Source organism: Grus americana, chromosome 3, assembly GCF_028858705.1.
Source record: "Grus americana isolate bGruAme1 chromosome 3, bGruAme1.mat, whole genome shotgun sequence".
Classification (NCBI taxonomy): domain Eukaryota; kingdom Metazoa; phylum Chordata; class Aves; order Gruiformes; family Gruidae; genus Grus; species Grus americana.
Genome location: NC_072854.1, coordinates 83,176,836 through 83,204,514, shown reverse-complemented (window position 1 = coordinate 83,204,514; position 27,679 = coordinate 83,176,836). Strand labels below are relative to the sequence as shown.

General features: G+C 36.4%; 1 protein-coding gene across 4 annotated transcripts in view; it reads left to right on the top strand.

Annotated features, from left to right (window-relative positions):
* Positions 1-27,679, top strand: part of LYST (lysosomal trafficking regulator) — an 87,046-nt gene that overhangs the window by 26,139 nt on the left and 33,228 nt on the right. For 3 of the 4 annotated variants that reach the window (XM_054819654.1, XM_054819655.1, XM_054819657.1), the window contains exons 6-23: positions 1,680-2,712; positions 4,369-4,530; positions 5,193-5,349; positions 6,582-6,808; positions 8,188-8,254; positions 9,088-9,197; positions 10,123-10,546; positions 11,797-11,941; positions 12,741-12,914; positions 14,563-14,723; positions 16,415-16,605; positions 18,125-18,370; positions 19,420-19,593; positions 20,131-20,280; positions 20,894-21,031; positions 22,790-22,988; positions 24,252-24,383; positions 26,676-27,312. In XM_054819654.1, the coding sequence (XP_054675629.1) occupies positions 1,680-2,712; positions 4,369-4,530; positions 5,193-5,349; positions 6,582-6,808; positions 8,188-8,254; positions 9,088-9,197; positions 10,123-10,546; positions 11,797-11,941; positions 12,741-12,914; positions 14,563-14,723; positions 16,415-16,605; positions 18,125-18,370; positions 19,420-19,593; positions 20,131-20,280; positions 20,894-21,031; positions 22,790-22,988; positions 24,252-24,383; positions 26,676-27,312 (4,527 nt within the window). The remainder of the gene's footprint in view (positions 1-1,679; positions 2,713-4,368; positions 4,531-5,192; positions 5,350-6,581; positions 6,809-8,187; positions 8,255-9,087; positions 9,198-10,122; positions 10,547-11,796; positions 11,942-12,740; positions 12,915-14,562; positions 14,724-16,414; positions 16,606-18,124; positions 18,371-19,419; positions 19,594-20,130; positions 20,281-20,893; positions 21,032-22,789; positions 22,989-24,251; positions 24,384-26,675; positions 27,313-27,679) is intronic. The other variant, XM_054819656.1, reaches the window with a different exon arrangement.

The following is a 27,679-nucleotide window of genomic DNA, read 5'->3' as shown; positions in this document are numbered from 1 at the left end:
GCAGAGCTTTGTATGTTTGTTACTGATCAGAACATAAGTTTTATTTGGACTGTAGGCAGCACTTGGATATTGCAGGGGTGGCAACAGGGTAAATGCTTGAATAACGTAAGTCTTTAATCCTAGATTCATAAACCATAGAAAGTGAGGGTTGTCTACAGATGAGTTATGGTTTTCAACATGCCAAAGCATGTAGAAACAAATAAAATCTTTGTCCAATGTGACATACTCTTTGCCTCTTCATTCGTCATGCTAAAGTGAGTCAGGATGTTGAACAGATTGACATGTCACTTTTCTGTGGGAATTAGACTTAGTTTTGTGATCTGTTTCCCTTTTCCTTCTAGAATGGTCTTCATAGAAACCACCTTTCAAAAATAAGGCTTGAGAGGTTTACTTGTCCTGAAATAACTGTTTTCTAATATATAAAATCCTGTTCATTTACACATAGGGGGTTTTATTAAAAACAAAAAAACTCCTAAAAACAACAAGTCACAAACATTCTTCCAAGACATGACATAGAAACTTTCCTATTTAGTGTTGAATTGACGAAATAGTTGTTTAATACAATATATGGAATTTTATTCAGAATATGAATGTGTCATTTCATCCAGGAAAGAGTCTGATCTCTTCTGTTGGAGTCCTGATAAAATGAAATTAATTTAGTAGGGTTATCTGAGACAATTACAGAGCATTCCAGTTGAGGTAAAAGATTGTCTAATACATTTTTAATTTTTATCCTAACCTAAACTGTATCGAAAGCTATTCATTTTTGAAAGCACACTTAGTGGCAAGGAGGCAAGAGAAGTAAAGTTTAGATTTAAAGTGTTTAAGATATTCTATTTCCTTCTGGCTTAAAGATGGGAATATATAAGTACATGATTCATTTGATTCTAGAGCGTGTAACTCGGTTACAGTAAAAGCTGAGCCTGTGGGAAGGAGATGGGAGGGTAAGAAAGGTGGATGTGTACAAGCAAACATAGTACACTAAGCTTATATATCCCTACCCCAAATTCAGTAGGAACTCAATGTAATACTTGGAATAGAAAGAAGGGAAAAACATACTTGGAAACAAATACACTGAAAGTTTGTTTTTTAACATCGGACGTCCTGGTGTAATAGTAGCACAAAAAGCTGTGCTTGAAATGTATTCCTGAATTCTATCTGAAATACATTGTCTGTGCAATTAATAGACATAAACTAAAGTTTTAAGAAATTTTACTAGTTATTTAAGAAGGAATCTCTACTTCCTGGTGAAGTCACAGAACTGAGAGAAATAAAGGTATTTGCTAGCTCCAATTGCTAATAAAAAGTTAGAGGGAGGAAGTACCACTGAAGAGCAAATTTCATAAAGTTAATTAAACACTTTTAATGGTTTGAACATCATATATCTTTGTGGTCTACACTTCAGAAGTGAAACAATATTTCTTATACTGTATCTTAAAAAACCCCTGTATTTTCTACTACCAGATGGATGATGCTTACTTGGGATTCTAGAGTACTGCAAACAAGTTCTTCCTCTCTTTAATTTACAGTTTACAGTAATTTATAGCAATTACTGTGAACATGATCAGTCCTTCGTGTTACTCAAATATATAGAATGGAGGGTTATTTTTGAATGTCATCCGAACTACATGAGTTTGTGGGTGATTTCTAAGGTAACTCTCTTATGCTTTCTCTTGCAGGGTAATTAGAGACTTGTTTCTGAGTTGTAATGGAGTGAATCAAATGACTGAGTTAAATTACTTAGATACTTTAAGAAGCCATTCTTTGAAAGTGTTAGAGACTTTGATACTCTGCCTTGGTGATCAGCAGAAAGACCAAGCAGTGCCAGAATTGGAAGGCCTGAACAGTGAACAAAAGGAGTCTACATCTGACTTGCCTGCTTCTCTTCGTAGCCAACGTGCAGTTTCAGAAGTTCCTCAAAGCCTGAGCAAGTTTTATGCTGGCTTGAAAGAGGCTTACCCAAAAAAGAAAAAGTTTGTGAGCCAAGACATTCATGTCAACACAATAAACCTATTCCTCTGTGTTGCTTTTTTGTGTGTAAGTAAAGAAGCAGATGGTGATCTGGATTCAGTTAATGACTCTGAAGATACGTCAGGATATGACAGTACAACTAGTGAGCCATTAGGCCACAAATTACCATATCTGTCACTGGAAAGCCTTACTTTGCCCTCCCTGGAACATATTCACAGGGCTGCAGATATTTGGTCCATGTGTCGTTGCATCTATCTGTATAGTTCAGTTTTCCAGAGACAGTTCCATAGACTTGGAGGCTTTGAGGCATGTCATAGATTACTAATCCTGATAATTCAGAAACTTGCAAAGAGTAAGGAAAAGGAGGAAGAAAAGAGGGAGAGAGTATTGAGTGAAAGCAGCAGAAGTTCATATGGGAGTCCTTCTGGTGAGCTGCTCAATAAGGATGACTCTGTTCAGCTGGCTAAAAGCAGAGAGGTGACACAGTTAGAGCTTGATAGTTCTGACAGTCTTGCTGGTGCAGAACAGCTGGTGCCTGAATGTGTCTCCTGTGATAGTTCTTTGAGTAGGGAACATGCTTCAGTTACTTCAGTTGCCAATCTTGAAGGGATAAAGACTTCTGTAAGAGAAGAGACTGAGTGGGCACTTCAAGGTATCAGACTTCTAGAAGCTCTGCTGACAATCTGTCTACACAGTGCAAACACCATGCAGCAGAAGATGGAAGTAGAGATGTTTCACCAGGTACTGTGCAACTTCCCTAAGCTTACTTTACTCATATTTGTTATATACAAGATTATTTTTAACAGTATTTTAGTTAAAAGTTCTTTTAGAGATCAAAAAAGCTTACACTCTTAATATGGTACCATGTTTTTGTGTAGTACCAAAAGCATACAGTTAAATGATGTGCTTAGTAGTCAGGGTGGTGGTCAGCAGGCATGAAAGAATGGAAGCAGGTGGATCAACAAGCTGGTGGTTGCTGTTTATGAGGAGGCATCTTCCCACAGATCAGCTTGTCACTTTTTGTATTGAGTAAGATGCTGGTAAAGACCCTGCAACCCTTTGCTTGTTCTCCAACATGATCTTTGTTCTCTGCTTTTTTGGGTTGGATGCCTGTTCATGCCAATTGCCTGCAGCTTGGGGGTTGGGAGAGAGCCTTCCACAGTGGCAGTTTGATCCACGCTGGATGAGATTTTTATCTTGCTCATTGTTTTGAACTGTTTCTGGTTTATTTTTCACATATCTGTTACAGTTTGGTCCAGCATGTTGACCATACGACTAAGGGCTGAACTCAACATCAAATGCTGTTTTCTGAGTTAATATATTTTGAGTCCCAGGGAAGACTGTGATCCTGGTAGATGAAGTTTTTGGGTTTCTTTTTCTGCATAAAACGGTCCCAACTAGAGGAAAGGGATGGTTTCCTCTGACTACAAAGGCAGTAGTGGATGTCAACAACTATGAATTGCTGGTTGACTATGCCTGTATTTTTTCCGGTCAGTTATGGCCTGCTTTTTCTGGTTTTTGGTTTTTTTTTTCCCCATGTAGTCCTCTTGTCCAGTCCCACATTCTCCAGAGGCTGTCTGAGCTGATAGGATTTCAGTGGTGGGAGAGACTTGTTTGTTTTGGCTGGTTTCTTTTTTTTTTTTTGAAAGGTTTTTCAGTGGAGAATGTGTGTGATAGAGGTAGGATTGAAGGAGAGTGGCATAGGGAAGAAGTGAGTGTTATACACAGTAACTCACACGGGGTGTTTTTGATGATGATTCTTGAACAGAGCATGGCACTTGAGGAAGAGGACTATTAGGGGGCACAGGTACTGAAAGGGCACCTGAAAAAACTACTGCTTAAGCCTTAAAGGTGAACCAATTCAGTGTTCTGTAAAGTTGTGAATTCATAGAAGACATCTTCCTGTGCTTTAATGTTTTAATTGCTATCTTGCATTTTACTTGGCAGTTTGTTACAAAAGCAGGAGGTGTTAGGTGCAGGAGAGAACTGGAAACTGGAATTTTGTCTGGGCTGTGTGCTCCTTTTGTGAACTTGGATGTGTCACCCTCTGTCTTGTTAACATCTCTAGTAATATTGTAATGTGGTCCGAATACACTGTGTAGTTGAAAGTGTTTCAGAGATGTTTAGTTTTGAAACAGTGCTTTCACTTGCAATATTTGGGAAACAGCATGTTGCCAGAATTTTTTCAGTGTGCAGATTGCCTAACCAAGTAAATCTCTGTCATGACGAACAAGATGAATCTTTCTTACTGCAAGAGACTGGGTGAAGTCTGGTTTTGGCTAAGAAGTCAGATTAGTGTAGGTGGCAGGGGAAGGTGTTAAATGAAGGTACTAGACCATTTCTGTTAGCCAAAACAGAATAACATGAATCAAAATGTTTGTCTCTCCCAAAACACAGAATATCTGTGTGGATGATATCTTACCTCAAATAAGAGAGCAGCTTGCTCAATCAAAAGTGATAGAAACGGACTTGGCAAAGCCTCTGTTTGATTCACTGCTTCGTGTTGCGTTGGGCACTTTTTCTGCTGATCGGGATCATTCTGAAGAAAAAGTTGAAAAGGTATGAAACACCACTAAGTAGTCTAATTTTAAAACCAGCAAGGTTTGCTTGGTCAGGTTTCAGTTCTTTGGGTCATTTTTTAAACTCAATAGGATATGTTTAAATGTGGTTATTGTGGTTGTTGAAGATTACATGCTTACATATGAGAAACAGAGAATTAATGCTGGTTATTGATATGCTCCCCACACTTACTGCTCAGGAATGAGTCATGCACCAAAAAGGAGCAAGCTGTGTTTATGCTTTATGTACATACCTGAAACCTGATGTTCTCTTCACTCTTTCATCCCACAACAATGTGACAAACTCTCAAAGGGTGAGCTTCAAACAGGGATGTCGACTGACCTTAGTGGCTGCAGACATAGCTTCACCTTAGAGTGAATGTCAAGGTGCATGTTTATGATGATAGTGATTTTTGGAAACACAGTTATTAATGTATTGGCCACCTGTTTACCAAAGCTTTTTTCAGACAGTAAGAAAAATCCATCTTTGCAGAATCCATTTTCTATGTACGAATGAAGTATCCATAAAAGTATCTTAAGTTTCTTGAAAGTGTATAATGTGTTTCTTTTGCCAATGGGCTTGGAGAAAATGGGCATCTGGAAGGTTCTAAATTATTTGCTGTTCTGACCAAAGATGATAAATTTGTTCAACGTGTTATACAGAGCCACTACACTGAAAAGGAACCTGTGTCGCAACCTGGAGATATTTCTGAAGAAACTGAAGAATCACAATGCTGTAGTCTTAAACTTTTTGCTGAAGAGGAAGGATATGAAGCAGATAGTGAAAGTAACCCCGATGATAGTGAAACCAAGAATGAAGGTAAATGTGAACTTTCTGAATATACAAAGCAGTATATATGACATAGCAAAGCTTGCTTCTCTTCTGAGAGGTATGAAAATAGGGTGAGCATCAGAGACCTTTAACAAAAAAAAAAAGGTTAACTTTTTACTTCCAGTAGGATGAAGCTTCTGATGGAGAGATAATGAATATTCTTACTAAGTGTCACAGGAACTGTTCTGTCTTGGTTTTCTTGGTTTATGTGACTCTTCCTCTAAAGTCATGTTGCTCCAAATGTATTTTTGTGGTCTAGAAGCAGTTTTCTCCAGAGATGTTTATCAGTGGTTTGTTTGAAAATTAATGCTCAATTTATTATTTAGTATTATAACAATCTGGTAAAAACTAGGTAGTCTAATTATATCTCTTTATATTCATTCAACAACTGATGCACACATCACTGGCTGTATTCTGTTTGTGTAATTAATTTTGAATGTGAATTTGCTTTAATTTTTTCCTTTCTGCTGAACATCTGGATGCTTATGTTCTTGTGTGAGGTCAGCATGAGCAGTAACAGCCTTTATGTAGAACTGCACTCAACTGTTGCTGTTTACCTGTGTGACTAGGCCTTATCAACAGACATACAACATTTTTAAAAGCATTTCTGAATTAAAAATTTAACCTGAAATATATCCATGAAATATATGTCTGTACCAAATAATTTTTTTTTAGTAACATGTTTTAAAGTTTCTCCAAGATGTAAGAGGAGAGGCTTAAATATTTTTTGAGGTTTTTTTGATTGTCATGGAGATATTGTCATGTGCTGTCATGTGCATTTTCTGAGTTAAGTAACTAAACAACTGCTTCCCCCAACCTTTTAACATGAAAAAATTTGAATTCATCTCCTTTATTGGCAGGCTCAGAGTTCTGTATAGAAGTTTGAGGTTCTGTTAACGGTGATTTTACTGTCGTGTTTCGTGAATTGCACATTTCGTCATTACTACATGTGTCCAGTTCCCAGGAAATGAAGGCACATAGTTGAAGAGCATGTAATGGGAGAAACTGCGTCCTTGCCCTTCTGTATTGGCAGGAAAATATGAAAATCTGAAGCAAATAGAAGATTATATTAACTTCTGTAAAGTGCTTATGAGCTAGTGACTATTTTTGTTTTGTAGCTATGGGAAGGTTGGAGAAAGTATGTCCCTGGATGTTCTGCTTGAATCGTGCAAACTGTATTCAGCTGAGTAAGTTTCAGTAAGACGAGTGTTTTCTTTCAGGAGCAGACACAAAGGCAGAACCAGGATGTACTGGTCCTTCAGCTTATTTTAATGACCTAGCTGAAAACATCAATCAAGGAGAGTTAATGTATCCTGAAATCTGCATGTTAGAATTAAACTTGCTCTCAGCTGGTAATGCAAGTTTAGATGTGCTTGCTCATGTATTCCAAAGCTGCCTGAAAATCATCAACCAGAAGGAGAGAAATGCCACTGTACTTATAGAACAGGTAAAAATGTTACTAAACAAAGGCAAGGGCTTAGCACTTGTATATCTTATTTCTTCAGTTTTATAGTACCACTATACCTAATAGAATAATCTTGGAAATAGTCTTGCTTGTTACGGCGTTTAATAAGACCTGAAACAATGCAAATGACTGATATTGCTGGCTGCATTGCATTTAAGTAACCAGAAACTATAGCGAACTAATGTATTGAAAGATCTTTGACTTACAAAGTTTTTGAGTTTCATAGTAGCCTTATTTTATCAAGACTCTTCAATCACTAGAGCTATAGATACAGATTTAATGACTGTCAAGCTATTGAAAGGAACAAAAAAACAAACAAAAAAGCAAATATCTTCTTGTATATGCATATATGTAAACATTATAAATATATATATTCAATATGTACTTTTAGAAACTTTCAGTGATGTACCTCAAAAATATTTTATGCTTTTATTCTTCCTAAACTTATGTTAGAAATTAGTTTTGCACATGTTGATGTCCTCATGATCCTTTGGAATTTCTGATGGTTAGCTTGTTTTTTCTTTTTAATAACTAAATTGAGTATGCCTCTTCTGCAAAAGAAGAAAATATGATGAAGTATTAATCTAAGCTTAAAATGCTTGTTTAGATAATCATTTGATTAAAGAAGCAAAGTTAGTTCTTTACAGCGTAGACCAAAAGCAGGGAAGAAAAACATTGTTTTACTTCAGTACTCCAATTTTTTGTGTGAATTATTAGCTTTAAATCACTAGCACACATGTATTTCTTTTTCTGAATTTCAACACATGAAATTATTCAAAATAATCTCATTTTCATCACTCTTCAATATTGTTTAGAGCAATCTATTGAACTAATCAATTTAGAGATTTTTAATATCTTGTTAGAGATTTTTCAAGTTACCCTTATCTAAGATACATTTGTGAAGGATGCTTGTAAGAAAATGGCTTTTTGTAATTACTCTTTAAAGTAATCTTGCATAGAAAGGTAGGGGAAAGGTTTAATTTGCTTTCAGTATTGCATCACTATATGTACATACACCAATATGCTGTATATTGTCACAACCTGTCAAATCCTGTAATTCTGCTATGGGGGAGAAGATCAGAGATCTCAGCTGCTGAATTCATAACGGCTTAATGGTTTCTTTCTAGAATCATTTGGATTTCAAAGTCTCTCTTCTGCAACTGAACTGTACAGAATATGAAAGAATGTCCATTAGCAAGTATAAAAAATATTTCCATAATTTAAAGTAACTGGAATTGCCTTTAAAATCAACACTAGACAAGAATTGATTGAAAGAAATTATTTCTTAGTTCTTTGAGCTGGTGTATATTCTTCAGATATCAATTTTCCCTATTTTTCTGGGGTTTTTTGTTTTTTAACAGGGAGCTGTTAAACATCTTTTGGGAGGATTTCTGAATATATTGACACAAACGGAGGGTAGTTTTCATGGTGAGTTCAAGGTCTGCATAACTTAAACATTGTTTTTTATACCTTAATGTACACGCACTCAATTTTTTAGTTCACAATGCAAACGAAAAATTGACAAAGCAAATTCATTGGTATGTATGAATTTATGCTTCTTTGACTTGTGACAACTGTCTAACTTATGTGTAAATACAGTGTTATTTCTGAGCTAGTGGAAATATGTTATTTAAACATATGCTGTCAGATCTAAAAATGATAGTTGAAATCATAAACCTAGGGTGACAGTGTTAACAAACATTGTTAGAAAAATAGTGGTTATGTTACTGATTGAGTCTGACTCCATCACAACATAAGTTTTTTTTATTTCAAATTTCTTTGTAACACAGGTCTTGGTGATGTCTTGATTGAGTTTTATTTCTAATCGGAAAGCAGCTAGATAATCCAAGACTGTGGAAGCAAATTAAATGCTTGCCCTAAGGTAGCTGCACGTAATGACATTGTTTCACAGCAGGAGATGTAAACCCATCCCAGGACTTTGATCCTTGGCTTTGTGGGGAGAGCCTTTGCAATGTAGATGCTAGGTTCCCAGACTTTCAGACTCCACTTTGCATACCTAGGTGTCAGACTTGCTGTAGCCATCTAGATTTGATCAATGAATTTTTTAATGATACTGTCAGGAAGTACTGTTGGATCTCTATAGAATTCATTTTGTAATCATTACTGCTTCCTGAATTTGAAGTGTTTTTGCAAAACACTCTGAATTCAAAGCTAATCTTTCCTCATAATAGTATCGAATACAAATTTTTAAAGCTTTTTAAAAAATTCTTTTCAAGAATATTATTTTGTCTTATTTTTAGCATGCCAGATGGTGTTGGTAGACCTGTTAGTTTCCTTGATGAGTTCACAGACGTGCTCAGAAGAGCTAACTCTTCTTCTAAGGATATTTTTGGAGAAGACACCTTGTACGGTATGTATGGAGTAGCACATAATAGAATTCAGAGGCTTAATGAGAAAAATGAAGCAAAAAGAAAATCCTTTTGTGTCCAAGTATTTTGGGAGAAAGGAGACTGTAACAGCAACACTCTAATTGACCAGAGCAAGTAAAACTTGGTTGCTGAAGTAATTAATTCTCAAAACATGAAAAGGAAATAGGAGATAAGAAAAGAGAGGTTTTTGAAGTGTGTGTTAGTCATGGGAACTTTCTTCAGCATGAGAAAACAAGATTCCTCTTGAGGAGACTGACATTGTGGTTGTGGATGACAGAACACTATCATACTGTAAAATTTGAAGTCATTCCTTTAAAGTTATAAAGCATCTTGCAATTTCAGGAATGCTTTAGCAGCAGGAATTAAAAATACTGTGGAGTCTGGAATAGTACCAAACAAGGAGAGACAAATCAATTTTTCAAGGGCTGCTTGCAATAATTGGCTAAGTAACTAGAGAAACTTTTTGGCTTGAGGGCTCAGCTAGTTTTGTCACTGATTATGCAATAACAAAATGATGGCCTGTATATGCATTCTTAACCAGCCTCAAACATGGGGTAAAAGGCACGGTCTTTTATTGAGGTATAAGTTAATCTGTTGCACATAACAAATGTGAGAAGATTGTGCAGTGACAGCCTGCTGTGGTTCAGCTGATTCCTAAGCATGGTAACTTGAAGATTGATCTGCCCTGACTAAATCCCCAAAACTGTTTGGCAGTAGTCTGTTGAAGTTGCTACTTGATGCTTTGTAAATGTGCGTCAGTTTGGATAAGGAAGCCCATCTCTGTTGGGAAAACATAAATCCAAATTTAAATGAAGAGTGGGGTTCTGTTTAGTTAGATGACACTTGGCTACATGGTGTAAATAGTTTGTTGTGTTTTTCCTCATTTGTTTGGTTTATCTCTTCTAGGAGATACTACTCAAGGGTGTACTGAAGATTATAGAAACTAATACTTCTATGAACCCATTACAGTACCTTGCCTTCCCTTTGCTACACAGCACAAATTTGAGTAGTAGTTCTTCACAAAAATCTGCTGGCACTTCCAACAGCAAAACTGCTGGACTGTTAAAAAGAGCAAAACTTTCACAGAGTAAAAAGGAGGCAGATGGCGAAAATTTGAGTCACCAGCTCCTTTCTTCTTGGCATGTAGCCCCAATTCACTTGCCTTTAGTAGGACAAAACTGTTGGCCACACATGTCCGAAGGCTTCAGTGTCTCACTGTGGCTTCGTCTGGAGTATGCTCATGAAACAGAAATTTCAACAGAAAAAGGGAAAAAAGTCAAGAGAAGAAGCAGACTGGTAGCTGTAAGAGAGAACAGCTTTGACAGCACAGGTGAGGATGTAGTATTTCCTGTTCCTGTTTAGGTAGCACTGAAGGATTCTGGTTACAAGTATTACTGATTCATGTGCCATATACAAAAGGTTGAATTTTTCTTGTGATGGGTATTAAACAGGAGTGGTAGTCTTTCTGATTTTTCTTTGAGCACTGTATCATACACTTAAAGATAAAACATTTCCAGCCTTAGTCCTCAAGTTAGATTAATGCCTGCTTCCTTAGAAATTTAATATTCTCATTGAATTTATAACTTCAGTAAAATGTCTTTATGCTACTTCATATTATGCTGAAGAAAATATTAAATGCTGCAGCTGAAAGGTCATGGGGGAAAAAGACTGCTCTCACGTTTATTTGATCTCACGTATTGATGAAGCAAGTGGCTTTTATGTTCTTTCTCTTTAATAGAGCGCTACTAAATCTTTATGATTTAGGATTTAAATATTGGAACTTGTAGCTAAAAGATGCTCTGAATCCATCAAGTCAGGGTCTCAGGCTGACTCAGTATAAATCCTCCAACTTTCCTTGTGTGTGTGCCAATGTCAATAGCTGTACATTTCTCTGTTTATACTTTTGTAGAGACCCACATGCTCCCAAACTCTTTTGAGTAGAATATTTTGGATTATAATTTGTTTGAGGAAAAATCCCTTAAGTTATTTAAAATGCCTCCCAGTCACAACACTTGGAATACCTTTTACTGTACTTTTTTTTTTTTTACTGTATTTGAATAAAAGGGGGGGAACCCAACCCTGAATCTTGGAACTCACTAGAGCTGCTTTTGTTAGAAGGTCTGTGCTTTTGCTTGGTAGAGCGAACTGAAAATATTGAATGCAAGATCATGTTTAAAGGAAAGTATGATTTGTGAAGAAAAATCTAGAGGTTTCTTGGTACACACTAAGACGTAGGAATGTAGTATGATATGGCATGTCAGAAGCATCTTTGAATTAGAATGTATTCACGCTTAGTGGGATTACATGATTACAAACACGTGAAGTGCTGAGTTAATGTTAAGCGCCTCTGTTTCAGTATGAGACCTAGGTCTCTGAAGAATCACACATCAGTCAGCCCACTTTAAAACCAAACAAACAAAAAACAAAACAAAAAACTAAACACCAAAATAAAACCCCAACTAAACAAAAAACAATTCTCTGCAGTATCTGAACTATTTCTTTTCACACTTGATAGCCGGTAGGACAGGTGTTGTTGTTGTATTGTGTTGTAATTGTGTATAAACATTTTTATATTTCTAGAAGAAACAAAGTCTATAGGAATGGAATACCTAAGCCTGGGAGATAAACTTGTTGAAGATGGCTGTATTCATATAGTTTCACTGGGTTCCAAAGCATTGATGATACAAGTCTGGGCGGACTTGAACACTGGAGCATTCATATTTCGGTATGGTGTATTAGTCCAAAAGCAGTCTTGTGAACATATGTATTGTTACTTCTAGTAGCAGCTTGCAGATAATACTGGTGGAGAGTAGAGAACTAATTGCTATAGGAGAGTCATCTTGCACACTGATGGCAACATCAAGTAAGTTTATTGCATACAGATCTACAGGATTACTTGCTTAAAATGTTAGTCTCTGATCCGGCATGTTTCATGTAGTCATGTATAAATAATTGCTCAAAGTAAGATGCAAGATCAGTCATAAACATAACTGCAGTGCAGGGTAGCAATTCAAGTATTAATGAAATGAAACAACAAATGCGTGAAGATAAGCAAAAGCTTTTGTAGCCGTAGGTTTTCGCACCTACAGGTGTGAAAATTGCTGTTATTTAATATTTTAATCTTCTGAACACATTTTAGCCCTAATTTAGTTCTTATAGGTAAAGTATTCTTAAAATGGGTCTATAGCTGCAACTTCAGAACACTATTTCACAGCATTCAAAGCACCTGCATTTTTTCAGTAAACCGAACTTAACTTCTCTGTAAAATAGAGATAATATTCTTATCCTAAATGTAAGCAGGTTAATGCAAACAAGTTAAATAACTAAGTTGAAACAGTAATGTGAGGATTTCCCTAGCTTATGTTGAGCGCTCTAAATATAGCATTGTGATCAAAAAAATTACCTGTAAAAGTGAAAGAATGCAATCTCAAAGTAACTGAGGCCAAAAAATTGCAGATTTGGGGCTTAAAAGTGCAAATTTGAAAACATGCACACACATACTTCCTTTTCTGTTGTTTTCATAGTATGTGTATGGATCCAAATGATGAGATGAAAGCTGGTCTGCTGGCACAGGCTGAATCTCCAGAGAATGTGTTCCTTGTGGGCAGGTGGCAGCATTTGGCAATAACATATCTGCAGCAGCCAGAAGGCAAGAAAAATATCCATGGAAAACTGTTGCTGTGGGTGTCTGGTCAGAGGTAAAGTATACGTTGGTTGCACTTAGATATTTATCTTAAAAAGATGTTCTCTGGTAGGAAAACTTCTGCACTATTTTGGTGTCAAGCTGAAATTACAGTTGAGTAGTCTTCTAGAGGGAGAAGGGTGTCTTACACTGCTAGGAATTACCTAGAAATATCCAGAATGGTCTTGATTTGCTTTGAGAAACTTCTGTTTGTACTGTGGACCACTGCAGACTTCAGTGTTTTTCTTCATCATGAATAAGTGAAGGAGGTAAGTCGATTTCGTAGATTTTGAGTAAGATCCAAAAAAAGCTGTGGCATGAAGTTAGCAGTAAGCATAATGTCTCTGGTTAGTTAAGAATCCAAATTAAGGAGGTATAGTTCAGGTACTGGCAATATTGTTGAAAGTAGGAATGAAGAGGAGATAAAGGCAGTCATTTTGCTCCACTGAGAGAAATGGAGGAAAAAAAAATATTTCAGGCGAGATCTGAACTGGCAGAGGGAAGTACTACTTCTTCCACTGAAAACTTAAGGTCCGTGCTCCTGAATGAGGTATGTGATGTTAGGTTGGGTGGGCCTGTGCCTGCGTGAAATATTCAGTGGTTAGAGAAAAAGGAATTTATTAAATATCACAGTTTCTATCCTTTCTACCTAAAATCCAGATTAGGAAGACTTCTTTTGTATCCTAAATATGAAACCAAGGGGTCAAAATGCTATGTTGTAAAACAATGAGATAGAGCACAAAAATTCCCCTAGAATTTGATCAGTAAACAAGCATTAAAGACATTCCTAAAACTGTATCTAGGAAAAAAGCTGCTGCAGTTTTTCTTCTGCAGTTAAACCTGGAATTGTATACTACTTGTTTCACTTTGTTTTGAAACTACATGGAGTTAATTCCTAAGCAACTTGATTTCTTCCCCCACATTGTTCAGTCTGTGCATGCTGATATGCAATAAAGTCCAAATAGGGAGATAGAGGGGAAACTAAAAATACTATAAAGCTCTGCACATGTGCAGTTAATGAGGCTCCACTATATATAGAGTTAGTTGCCAATTTGCTAATAGTTAGGCTCTTCCAGGAAGCTTCAGATGACCTTTACAGTCCAATTGGTCTGCTTATGTAAATGCACATAAGGTTAATGGGATGCTTTCTGAAAGCATCAGGCTTATTGCCCGTGGCTGTACAGCACGCTAGCTCTGACAACATTCCTTGGTATTAGTAAATCCTCAACATGGTATCTTCCAGCATATGTGAACCACAGTTTTAGTCATGTGCATGAGCATATTAAAAGGCCTCTGACTTTTCAGGAATAGTAGAAATTCTTGAAAAATTGTGATATTTTAGAGGTGTGTATAGTATTTATAATATACAGTTTCTTCTTTGAGGTCAGAGGGAAGGAGGAAGGAATTTCAGGTCTAGGAAATCTTGACTGTATGCAACCCTGGTTGAGACTCTTCCTCTGTTTGTGCAGTATTTGAATACATACATCATTATGTAGCTGAGTTTTAAGGTGCCTAGAAGTCGAAGATGGCTTTGGTAATTTAATGTTGATAATAGTATGGCTTATCTACTAAATATTAAAATCTATTTTAAGCCTAAGCTGAATACCTTAGCAATTTTGATCACTTCTTAATATTTAAACTTGTTTCTTTACATGTATTTTTAGGATATGTGAGATTAATTTAGATTATGCACTACCAAGGAAATCAAGCTTATCATCTGACAGTAATAAAACATTTTGTATGATTGGCCATTGTACGTCATCTCAAGAAGAATTGCTTCGATTGTCGGGTAGATGGGATCTTGGAAATCTGCTTCTATTTAATGGTACTTTTGTATGCTTTTTTTCTTGAATACGTCTTCATTTCCTCTTTCCTCTCTGTCGTGGTTTAACCCCAGCAGTAACAAAGCACCAGGCAGCTGCTCGCTCCCCTCTCCCCGCAAAGGGATGGGAGGGGAATGAAAAACCCCAAACTTGTGGGCTGAAATAAAGACAGTTTCATAGGATAACCAAGGAAGAGAATAACAGTAATAATAAGTGATGCACAAATGCAATTGCTCACCACATGCAATAGGGGGGAAAAAAACCCCAACCTGATGCCCAGTCTGTTTCCAAGCAGCTATCCTGCCTCCCGGCTAGCCTCCCCAGTTATATCTGGGGCATGACGCTACATGGTAGGGAATGTCCCTTTGGCCAGCCTGGGCCAGCTGTCCTGGCTGTGCTCTCCCAGCTTCTGGTGCACCTTGCAAGGCGTGAGAAGCTGAAAATTCCTTTAGTTACTGTAGACACTACAACTATCTAGCAACAACTAAAAACATCAGTGAGCTATCAACACTATTCTCATCCTAAATACAAAGCACAGCACTGTAGCAGCTACTAGAAAGAAAACTAACTCTATCTCAGCTGAAAACAGGACACCCTCCAAGGTCAAAGGCTTAATTTGATTTTTTTAACATGCCATGCTCTTGCAGTAAAAGCAATGATACATTATTTACCATCATAATATATCAGGGAGAAAGTAGGCAAATATTTCAGTATTGGGTACTTCCTAATGCATCCTTCTGCCACTATTCTCTTGCTTTCTTTAGTGCTGTAATTGGCAATTCCAGTTACTCTACTGTTTCTTTAAATTTCTTTAAAATAATACCTTGGCATAGGAGAAGGAGAGATGGTGGTGCTTGCTCTGTTTTTTTTACTTAAAGCGCTCAGTCTCTTCCAGCTGGAAAATTCATTTCACTTACCTGCTTCTAAACTACTAGTTTCAAATTACTTAAAGCATATTAGAAAGTAAACAAAATTTAAACCACTAAATACTCTGAGTTAAGCATGCTTATTTCTGAAACTACTGAAGTTACTTTGGGGTTTTCATACATATATAGCTTTTCTCCATCCTTGGAAAGCTTAGTCCGGGGATGTTTGTGGAGCGCTGGATTTACTGCTGTACAGTTGCCATGCACCCATACATCACAGACTTGGGTCCTTCTGGATGCTTCTTTTGAATTTGCATTCTCACAAACGGATGACCTGAGATGTGCTGTCCAGAAAGGAGAGGGAGGCTAATTTGGCCTTCTACTTCCTACATATTTTTTTCTTCCCTGTTAGCTGTAGCAAGTTTTATTGTTGCATCCTTCTTGGTCACTCTATCCAACTCTCCATGATGTTGTAGCATGTTGTTGCTATCTGTAATCTTGCTACGCTTTGAAAACTGAGGCGGCTTGGATAGATGACTGTTCAATTTAAAAAAGTGTAATTGATTATTCAGAGCTATTAGTCTTCAGTTCATGCAGATCATTTTGCTGACTTGGTTTCAGTTGCCTTTGCCACTGAACTGATCTGGCCTATGATGTGTCAGAAGTCACTGATCTACAGTAGTTAATAGCAAGCATTGGACTCTACTGATTGTTTTTCATCAGACAGTGATCTTCCTTGTAAAGTCTCTGATGCAGTCTCCTAGCCAATGTATGAATTTTGCTTTATTGTATACTAAAGAGTTAACAGCTTCTTTTCTGGATTTTAGGTGCAAAGATTGGACCGGAGGAAGCATTTTACTTATACACATGTGGGCCGGATTTCACATCTGTTATGCCTTGTAAATACGGCAAAACATTGACTGATTTCTCTAAGTACATAAGTAAAGAGATTCTACAATGTGAACAAATTAAGGACCTCTTCATGGCGAAAAAGGAAGTGGATGTTGGGCCTTTAATTGTATGTAAGATGGTTCTTAATGTCTTAGAATTGATTAAGAAACTGGGAACATATTTCCTGCTGTCTCCCAAAGTGCTTTACTTCCTCAAAGCAGGCAGGAGCAAATCCATTTCTCATTAAAAACACTGCAGGGTTCTTCCCACTTATTTCAGCGGGAGTTGAACTCCACACAGGGTGGCCATTTCACCTTACTTTAGGCTGGATTCTGACAACTTCTAAATGTTCCAGCATCTATAATACTGCATATTTAATCTATCAGATAAGCCCGCACCTCCAAATGCCCTAGGATGAATACATAGCTCTTTTTTCCATTAGTGTGAAGGTAGCCAAGGACAGCTTAGTTAACCTTTTAACACTAAAATTGAGGAGAAAGGAGGATTTGTCTGGCTTTAACAGGAAGCAAAAAACTTCATCCCAATTCTTTGAGGATTTTGAGACGGAGTAACTTTGCATCAAATTTGGCTGAAAAATTATATTCTAGGTGGCAGATCTTAGCTTTTTTCATCTTTCCTGACCGAAACAGCCATGCCAGATGCATATATAAATATAGTTACACTAGAAGAAGAATACAATAAAACTTTTATCAGTAAAGCCTGCTATATTTGAGGATTTTTTTTTCATGCACTGGTAATCCCTGCTGCAAGAATTGTTTCCACTAGAGGGATTTTTCTGATCTTGTTCTACAGCAGGTCTGTATGTGCAGGTAAAGGGTCTGGATGTGATCTTTGTAAACAACGAGTATTGAATTTTGAATAGATTAAGAAGGAATGGAATAAGTAAAAGCCTAACAAATCAGTCATGCAACTTTTAAGCTTATTTTGCCTTATGAAACTCAAAGTAACTAGAGAGAAGAACTATGTGTTCAAGTGATGAATTAACCTCTGCACTTTTGCATGGAATGCAAGTGTCTTAAATGTAATTATTTCTCTATTTTAAATAACAGCCCAAATAAGATTACTTTACATTTTCTGTGAAAATGAGTCAGTTACTTCCCATAGGAGCTTTGGTTTTAGTCTCTTCATCAGTAATGAAACTTCTATTGAGAGCCTCTTATGGCAAAGCTGGTTAAAAGATAGAGTTAAAATTGGAGAAATTTTTAAAAATAGCAGAAAACTTTCTATTTTGGATTTGCCACCTTAGAAGGGGAAACAATTTTCCCAATACCTTTGTATGCTCATTTTCTTTTCAATTTGTCAGTAATTGTATTTATATGCAAAATAGTTGTAATTCTTCTTCAGATGATCAGAGGGGGATCCTTGTTGGAATTTTTTTGTGCTTTCTTAACTTTCTGTGCTGTAGCTACTGCATATATTTGCTAAAATTTAGGAATCCTATTGCATCCACGTGAAACTTAAGAGCATGCTAGTAGTAAAATAGAAATGAACTGCCAAAGTTGCTGCTACTTGCTATTAGGTGGCTTTTCTGTGAGGCTTTTTGTGTTTTGAGGGTGGTTTGTGGGTGGTGGAGGTTTTTTGTATTAAACTGTCGTGAATAAACTTACAAACTTACCTTGTTTCAGGAGAGTCTTGCTGTTGTTTATACTACATGCTGCCCTGGTCAGTACACCATATATGAACCTGTTATTAGACTGAAAGGGCAAGCGAAAACTGTACCTTCTCAGAGACCTTTCAGTTCAAAAGAAGTTCAGAGCAATGTATTGGACTCTCATCACCTGAAAACACTTCAGCCTGTTGAGTATAAAACTCTTCAGGGTATACTACATGAAATTGGAGGAACTGGTGCATTTGTTTTCCTGTTTGCTAGGGTAAGGGGGCTGGAGGAGGAGGGTGCATGTATGTGTTCTTCCATGTGAAATTTTCCTTGGATCTTGAGTAGCAAATGACATATTCTAGCTGCCTTACTCTAGTTGGCATGGTAGTGTTCTGAACAGTGTGTGGAGAATAACCAATGTGCATTAGACTAGAGACAGTCAGGTGTTCAGACTTCTGGTAATGAACACGCTGCCTGCTGTAATCTTTACATTGATAGTGAAATCTGAGGAGAAAATCCTTATTCATGTTATTGTATTACGTAAATTTATTCTAAGTATATGCTGCAGCCTGCTGTAGACTGTATATTTGCATCAGTAAAGCAAGCAAACAATAGATCAGCTGTCAGACGATACAGGTATATATGTGTATAACTGTAAGTGCAGCAGAATTAACAGGTACATAGCAAGGGAACCTATAGGAACTGAAATTCCATTCATGTGAGTTTTTTTTCTTGTATGTTTTTAGTAAAAATACTATTTGCTCTTTCTTGGGATTCAAGAATTTTAGGAAGCAAAGAGTGAAGAATGGTCCATGGTCTTCATCTGTCCAATCACTTGTCTCTTACGGACAGAATAAAATCTTTGATGCTTTAATGTCTGACACTTCCAAAAAGAGATAGTCTAGATCTTCAAGAACCTTAATTTAAAGCTTTCCTTAAACATTTAGGAAACATACTTTTCCAGGGCAAACAACAGAGTTTATTCTTATTAGCGGCTTATGTATTTCATAACCTTGTGACTTTGTAGTATAGCAAGAATTAATTGGTGCCTTCTAGATAAAACTTAAGTAGAACAATTTTTTTTTTCTTAAAAAGGACTATTATTTTCTTAGCAGATCATAATTTACCACACTAGGAATTTCACTTCAGATATAATATCTGAATGTACACATATAAGCACAAATGAAGGTTATGGACGTACCCTCAAAATGTTTAAAACAGATTTAATCCAGAAATTATGATTTAAGACCACAACAAAGTGTTTTTAAGGCTTTTTTCTAAATGCTTATTTAAACTGTTTTATTAAATTTGCCTTTTCTTCAGGTTGTAGAGATTAGCAGCTGTGAAGACACTCAAGCTTTAGCACTACAACTTATACTGTCTTTAACGAAATACAATCAACAGAGAATACAGGAGATGGACAATTGCAATGGTTATTCTATGATTCATCGAGTGTTGATCAAACCAAAATGCATTGTTGGATTTTGTATGCTGAAGGTAGAGTGCTCTTTAAGCCTGATATTTTGATCAATGTTAGCACAAATGTAGAAACTTCTCTGATTTTAATTGAAGCTGTGTTCACAAAGGCAGAACAGTGATTTGGAGCAAGTTTGACCTAGGAGTGTTTTGCCTTGAACTAGAAACTCCTGATAGGTAAGGGGGAAAAAAAGGAAGCATTGAAAGACCCTGATTTCAGTGGAGATGGGAGGGGTTGGGGAGGTGGAAAGCAACTTTGTCTGTTGAGAGCAAAGATCTTCAAGTAAACTTAAACTTGTAAGCAATTAGTAAAAATATGAGTGCACTTCAAAAAAATTTTGAAAATATTTTCTACTGGTATTCTAAGAATGAAACCTCTTAAATGCCTCCAGTGGGGTTACTAAACTCAGTTAACTGTCTTCAAAGTTGACCAGGCAGGTATTTGCATTCCCTATTAAGAGTTTGATGTTTCTCTAAAGACTTTTTTTTTTATAAATTAGATAGGACAACTGTACTGCTTTGCTTATGACATTAAAAAAAATTTTCCTACTCTTTAAGACTCTCCTTGAAGGATGCTGCAGTGATGAGATTCTCTATATAAATGAAAATGGTCAATTCATGCTTGACACAGATTCTACGGCAGTTATCCAAGATGTTCAGTTGTTAGAAAAGCTGCTGCTTGACTGGAAGATATGGTCTAAAGCAAAGGTAATTACTTTCATTTTTGAAATATTTTAAGTCTAAAAATCAATATTTAAAAAAAAAATCGCAATGAATTATTATGAGGCCTGATATTACTGTCTCCAGTTAGACATCAGTAATTACTAACACTTTCTAAAATTAATGGTCCTTATTTTTCTTTGAATAGTTGGTAGTAGCATCAAGCTGCCATTATCAATGATAACGATATCATTAGTGTATTAAATTCTGTAAATGTAATATATGTAAATGACTTGTTAGTTAGATGGATTAATTTTTTAGGGAAAATTGTTAAGACTGAGGAAGACCTGCTTCCCTCTGGAGTTAAACTGTTGAAAATAACTGTCCAGTGTTAATATAGCAAAGAGTATACAAAACTAGTTTTAGACAATTAGTAATTCTTTTGTAGCTTAATCGTTAAAATATGCTTAATTTTGTATGAGCATAACTTTTTCAGATAGTTTCTACTTCTGACCTGACCATCTACAGTCAGCTAGTCTTTTTAAGTGCAAAGCTAACTTGACTTGATTATGTTGCCATACTGTTTGGTTTTTTTATTCTCAGTGTGTAGACTCAGAAACATGTTTCTGAAGCCATATTCCTGATCTGTTTTGTTTTTCAGCAAGGTGTTTGGGAAACTCTATTAGCAGCTCTAGAAATCCTTATCAGAGCTAACCATCACCAACAGATGTTTAACATTAAACAGCTATTGAAAGCTCAAGTGGTCCATCACTTCCTGTTAACTTGTCAGGTGCTGCAGGTACTTTCACTCTGAAATCTACTTTGTGCTTGACAAATCCTCGGTTTTCCTTGCAGGGCAGGGAGGAGACTAAATGCTATGCTGTAGAAAAAGCCCTCCTTCAGTAGACTCTATCCTCTGTGCTTCCAGGCCCCTTTCATCTTTTTCAACAGGCATCGTTGCTGTAAACTGATACAGTTCCCTACTGGGTGCTCTATTGACTGCTGGACAGAGGGGCAAGAGATTTTAAACATCTGGTACTGTTTGAAAACTTAGGCACTAGGTTACTTGCACAATCCATACATGAGTAGGAGCTGAAATGAACTGTGAGTCATTTGTAAAGACCTCAGATGTTTCTTACTAGCTCAAGTCGTCATTACTGAAAAACATAGATACTGTGCAAGCAGCAGAAACTCTCTGTCCTGTATCTCACCAGAGCTAATGGGGCAACTGGCCTGATTCTGAGCACTCTACTCAAAATTTTGACCCAGTAGTAGCTTCTTACATGGCGTGGAGATAGCTGTTCTAAAAAGGATTTTGGGGAGTGCTTCAACCCTTTGATAGACACTTCTTAGGAACATGATTTTGAAATGGTTTCCTGCTTATAGTACCTATGTGTTTGTGAAAATATATATTGTAAACCTTTTTTCTATGCTGTGTTTTCTATTTTACATGCTTTTTTATTCTGAGTTTCTTGCTCTAACACATGAAATGCATTTACTGTTTTTCCCTCTCTTAATGATTTTTTAAAATGTCTTAATTTTCATTGCTGTGAATTTTTAATGTCTTCATTTTTGTGTGGGTTTCCCTACTTTTGGAACTTGTTAGCAGTATAGTTATTTCTTAAAATTGTATATTAATGTAAATGCCTAGATACAGAACATTGCATAGTATTTTCCCTGTCTTTTGCACATGAGTACAAACGCTCATATACATGACTATTGGGGGGAAAAAAGTAATTTTTTAGTTAAAAAGACCTTTCAGATTGGCCAACAATGATTTGGCAATTTTGGGGAAATGATGGAATGGAAGACAAAAAACTATATAAACAGTTCTCTTAAAATGAAGTGAGTTTTTTTCATCTTTTCATACAGCAGTCTCAGTTAAGTGTTTGGGAACAAAAAGAGGTGAACATGAGAAGTTAGAAACAAGTTAATCACCATACTCACATTACAATGAGGTTTCTCACAAGTTTCTTGAAGTCCTGTTCTAAAAGCATTCTTCAGTTATTAGATTTTTCAAATAGCCATTGTCAAACTATATAGAATGCTTGATCAAGGAGAAATTATAATTATTAATTAAATCTCAAATGTGTATGTTTATTAAAATGGCCATTGAAGTGGAAATGTAGAAGACCCAGTGTAGCACTGTTCAGAAAGTTGTTAATATGTTTGCAATGTTAGTATCAGCAACTATTTTAATTTCTCTACAAATACGTAATACAATGCCAGTAAAGTACACTTTCAATGGTGATATGTGTCCTAAGGCTCTGGCATTTCAAGTCAGAATAGTATAGTATGCAAAAGATGTTAATTTTCTAAAAATAAACTTGCATAACATCTGCAATATTTTGTTCATGTCTGAATTTGAGTGTGCTGGACTTGGGTAACATTGAGATGGTACAGTAGCTCCTCTCAAATTGAAGAATACAGGCTTTAGAAGTAAAGCTTTTTTCTTGTCTGTTCTACTGCAGCATGACAATTTAAAAAAAAAAAAAGACAACTTCTGTCAAATTAAAAATACAAATAACTTACAATTGTACTGCTTTTTACTTTCTAGGAGCATAAAGAAGGGCACCTTGCATCCCTGCCTCGGGAGGTTTGCAGGTCATTTGTGAAAATAATTGAAGAAGTACTTGGATCTCCCCCAGACCTGGAATTGCTGACACTGGTCTTCAATTTCCTCTTAGCAGTTCACCCTCCCACGAATACATATGTCTGTCACAATCCTACCAATTTCTACTTTTCCCTGCACATAGGTAGATATGTCACATTTAACTAGAAATAAACAATAAGATAAAAGTGTAGTCATAAATTAATATCTAAAAAAACATTCTTTCACTCCCATAAATTACTATTCTATTAACATATTCTTTGCTATATTTTAATAACTATATATAAAAAATTACTGAGCTATTGGGACTTAGTAAAGTAAAAGTAGTTTATAGTGTTGAGAGACATAGTTAGACTTTTCTTGACTTGGAGAGCTTTCTTTTTCCTACAGCCATAGATAATCTCTCTGGTGGTGATGTCTTTAACTTTCTTTAAAGCTTGATGCTGCTAAATGGAATGCATAACGTCAGCTGCCTGTTTGGACACATTTGTCTGTGGGCAAATCTTAGAGAACATCTAACTTACCTGTAAATGAAGTTTCTTCAGAAATATGTGTATATGGTCCTGTCTCCATCTACTTTCTTGTTTCCTGCTACTGAATTTCTAGAAAAATAAAAGGTCTGAGGAGCATTTTTAGGAAATCAGTTGCACTGTAAGACATCATTGCCAGGCACGGTCAGTGCATTGCGTGCAAGCTGCTAAAGGGACCTTTCAGTATGTGCTTTGAGGGGTGCAGATCTAGGACAACAGCTATCTTTAGCATATCTGTACTAGAAGATTGCTTTGGAAAAATGAGTGCTGTGAGCTTTAAAAATTCTTTCTTCTTTTACAAAATGAGAAGCTGGTAGGTGTATAGTTCATGCTTTAATATTAGCATTGTACAACCTTAGCCATAACTTATGTAAACAGGGAAAGCATCATCCAATGTTTTCTCCTTTTGCAGATGCCTGTGTATCTCTGGTTTTAGTGATCAGTTTCAAAGGCAGTACAGTTGGTTTTGTCTGTATCTGTCATCTAATATGAATAGATGTAAAATTCTAATTAAGAGTAGAACACACTTTTGGATACTTTGAGCCTTATTAGCTGAACCTGTTTGTTTGAGAATGGAACAGTCACCTGATTTTGACATGGCAAAAAGTCAAAGTTGTTAGTGGTTGTATGCCTGCAAGCACCATCTTTAGTTACTTTACAAAGGCATAAAGTCTTCAGTGTTCTGAAGTAAATTTTAAAGATATATCATTAAACCAAAAAACTGTTCTCAAGTGCATTTTCTCAGATGCTCATGAGTCGAGCACTTCTCGTTAGCCTCCAATGATCAGCTTGCAATGTGACCTGGCTACTGTGAGTTTAAATATATCAAGAATGCAAACTTAAAAAGCTTTTATGTAACTTTCCCCTTTTCTTTCTAGATGGCAAAATTTTTCAGGAGAAAGTTGAATCACTTATGTATCTGAGAAATTCCAGCAGTGGTGGGAAGTCAATAGAGAGTTCTGCGTTTGTGATTACAACTCCAACTGGATTTACAGCTTTACCACTGGAAGGTAAAACAATGCTGGAAAAACATCAGGACCTTAAGATACATTAAGGACACAGGGTCCTTTGGCAGATGACTAGAGTGCCTTAAAGTGTTACTTTCCCACAGACATTTCTTATAAAACTCCCCCTGCCCTTTGGAGCTTGATGCCTGAACAGCAGAGTAAGAAGGATGGAATTGAACATGCTACCTTAAGTGCTCTTCATTCTCAAGTTCAGACAAATTGCCACACTGATGGCTCAGGCAGTGAAGTGAACCAGATAGCTGAACAATTTCGTTTGTTAAACAGACCTGCTAGAGATGTGTGAGAATGCCGTAACTGGGAAATAGTTGAAATAGTGAGCCGTAAGCAGCTATCTTATCTGTGCAAAAAGCATTAAGTTGATACTTTTTCTTTGTGCATAACTGTTAGCATCCATCTAAACATAGTATTAAAGTATTGGCATTTAGTTATATTGAAAGTATATTTACTGTTCCTACATGGTAGAGGATGGAAAAGTATGTCTTACAAAGAACAACTTGGATACCTTGGTTATATAAATTAAAATTGAATAGTTTTCTGGAAACAATCTTCTTATATAGCATGCTAAACAAGTTAAAGTCTATAAAGATAACTGCTTTAATAGGTTTTGAATTCCTCTGCTATAGATGCTGAAATAGTGGAAGTTGTTAGTTCAAGCTAGAAGCTCTTTTCAGTTGGCATGCTGTCAGTGTGATGTTTTTTGCATCGTTATTGAATTGGATTTTTCATCATACTTTTTACAGATTTGCATAGGCAATCAACAAGTATCACATGTAACCCAAAAGCTAAAACACATAACTTATGCCTAAGCCTTTATTTAAGCTCATTGACAATGAGAAGTAAATTCTAAATAAAAAATGCATAATTTAATCAAGTTTACTAATACATATAAAATTGGAGTTGAAACCAATTACTGTGATTTCTAATTTAGCTGCTGTGTATTTCAGATCACGTATGACAACTATATTCTGTGTATCACCAATGTAATACCTTTTACAATTGGTGTCTCATTGCTACTTTGCTTAGGAAAAACAAATTGAGTCTTCAAGCACTACTTCAGTTGAAACAGTGTTAGTTCAAGTGTCTTTTACTAAAAGCAGGGATATGAAGAGCATACCACAGTACTAATTACGTATGGAATTAGTAATTCTCCTATAAGGATTATATATGAAATCTTATTCTTCTAAACAGAATACTTTTTAATATCAATAGTACCAAACTCGTGTTCTTGAATAAAGATTATTCATGTGTACCAGAGGAATACTCAACACAAATTTTTGTGAAAGTAGGTATTTTGACTGTTGTGATTCTGAATTTGAATTTCTAAACTTAGATAAAATATTTGAAATGATATGTTTCTTAGGTAACTTGCTACCTGCATGTGGGTTTCAGTTGGTTGCACTACCTGCTATTGTGTGTGCAGGCTTGGCTGTAAGGTTGTTGCAGCTATTGAGATCCTTCTGTTGTCTGAAGGCCAGCTTGGTCTGGCTATGTTTGCACATGTATGTGTAAAAGTATATATTTTGGTTTTTTTAAATGAGTGAGATTTATATAAAGTATTCCCGATGCATCATCATTGCATTAGTACTAACCAGTACGTAGTTTTCAAAATACTTCTGAATGAGTAAAGGCTCCTTTTCTTAGACTAACAGAAAGCTTTCTCTACCAGTCTGGTATACAGACTGCTTTCCCTCTTAAAAATACATTTTATGAAAGACATCTGTAATGGGCTGTGAAAACTTGACTGTTTCAGGTCAAAATGTACCATATTAAATAAAATATGCAGTAATTTGTTATAAATCTGAAGTACACGTAAAGCCTTAGTGCAGAAGGATTGGAGAATAGTATTTCAGCGTCCCCTGGCAGATTGGACCTCTTACACAAGAGCTCCAAGTACAGCAACCTGCTTTATTTGACCCTGCTTTGAGCAAGGAGGTTGGGCTAGATGATCACCAGAAGTGCCTTCCACCCTTTATGATTCTGTATGAAATCCTGCTGAGAGGATCATAATGAAAATCCAGAAACTCCAGTACATATATAAAATTTTGCATTCGATGTATTGTTCAGGTTTGTTTGACTTGCTAAATATGTGGCTGCATAATAGTTGACAATTTCTACTTGATTGGCCAAATCTGAGCTATGCCAGGTGTTGAATCAGTTTTGCCACATAAAATTAGCTTGGGCCATCACTGTGTTAAATGTATGTAGAGTGTAACACTAAGGGAAAAGCCTGTTTCTAGTGCAAAAGACATGCTAAAGATACCCTTATTTCTCTAGAGGACAGTTCCAGGACTGGTGTACAGCAGAAGATAAGCACTGAGGCACCTAAAAGGCTTTGCAGAAGCTTACCAGCATCTCCTACTTCCTCACCTCAAGTTCATCGAAAAAGACTAACTGAGAGAATGGGAAGGAGCATTGATGACCTGCAGATTATTGGCAAGTGTGACGACATTGATCTCCAGGGTAGAATTGGTTTTGTAGGAAGTTCTGAAACTGTAAAGAGAGTACAAGAAGAACTCTTTCTTAGCAGCTGTGAGTCTGCAAAAACAGTTTGTGACTCAGAGTTAACATCTGCCGAAACATTTGAAGATATTGAAAAAGAGGAAGAGTTATCTGAAAATGCATTTGAAAGTAAAGAAGCAGATGCAGACCTGAAATGTAATGAAGGTGGTGGTGCTGCAGCTGAGCCATCGCTACGTCGTCCAGACAATCTGAAAGGACTGCCTTCACTTCAGAAGAGTCAGAGTAATTTTGCAGGGTTGGGCTTAGCATTTTCTGTTCATGGAGGATCATCAGCCATTGGACGCTGGCCAAGCTTTGCTGACAAGAGTGTACTTCCTGAAGACTGGGAGAGTCTTGCTTTTTCTTCAGCTAATGAGAATACCCAAAAAACATCTGAAAGCCCTGATGATAGGTAAGCAGATAAAAAAAAGAAGAAATTAGCAGTAGCTCAGTATATGAGCTTTAATTTCACAGTTCTTGGTCTTGATTACTATTCTACAAAAATTGGAAGCCTGGAAATTAAGGACATGTTTTCAGTGGTAGGAGTGGGAGCTTGTTGTGCTAGCTCACAAAAAAATCTCAAGTAAGTAGTTCTGGTCAGATTATCCTTTTTGCTATCTGCCATCCAAAAATAACTGTTAATGAAGAGTGGCAATAGTACTGAGGAAATACTTGCCAGATTTCCTCCTCCTCCCTGCCCAAGAGTAGCTAACAATTATGCTTTTTCTAATGTTTCCCTTTGTAGACAATAAATTGTGTTAAAATATATTCCTCTGGTT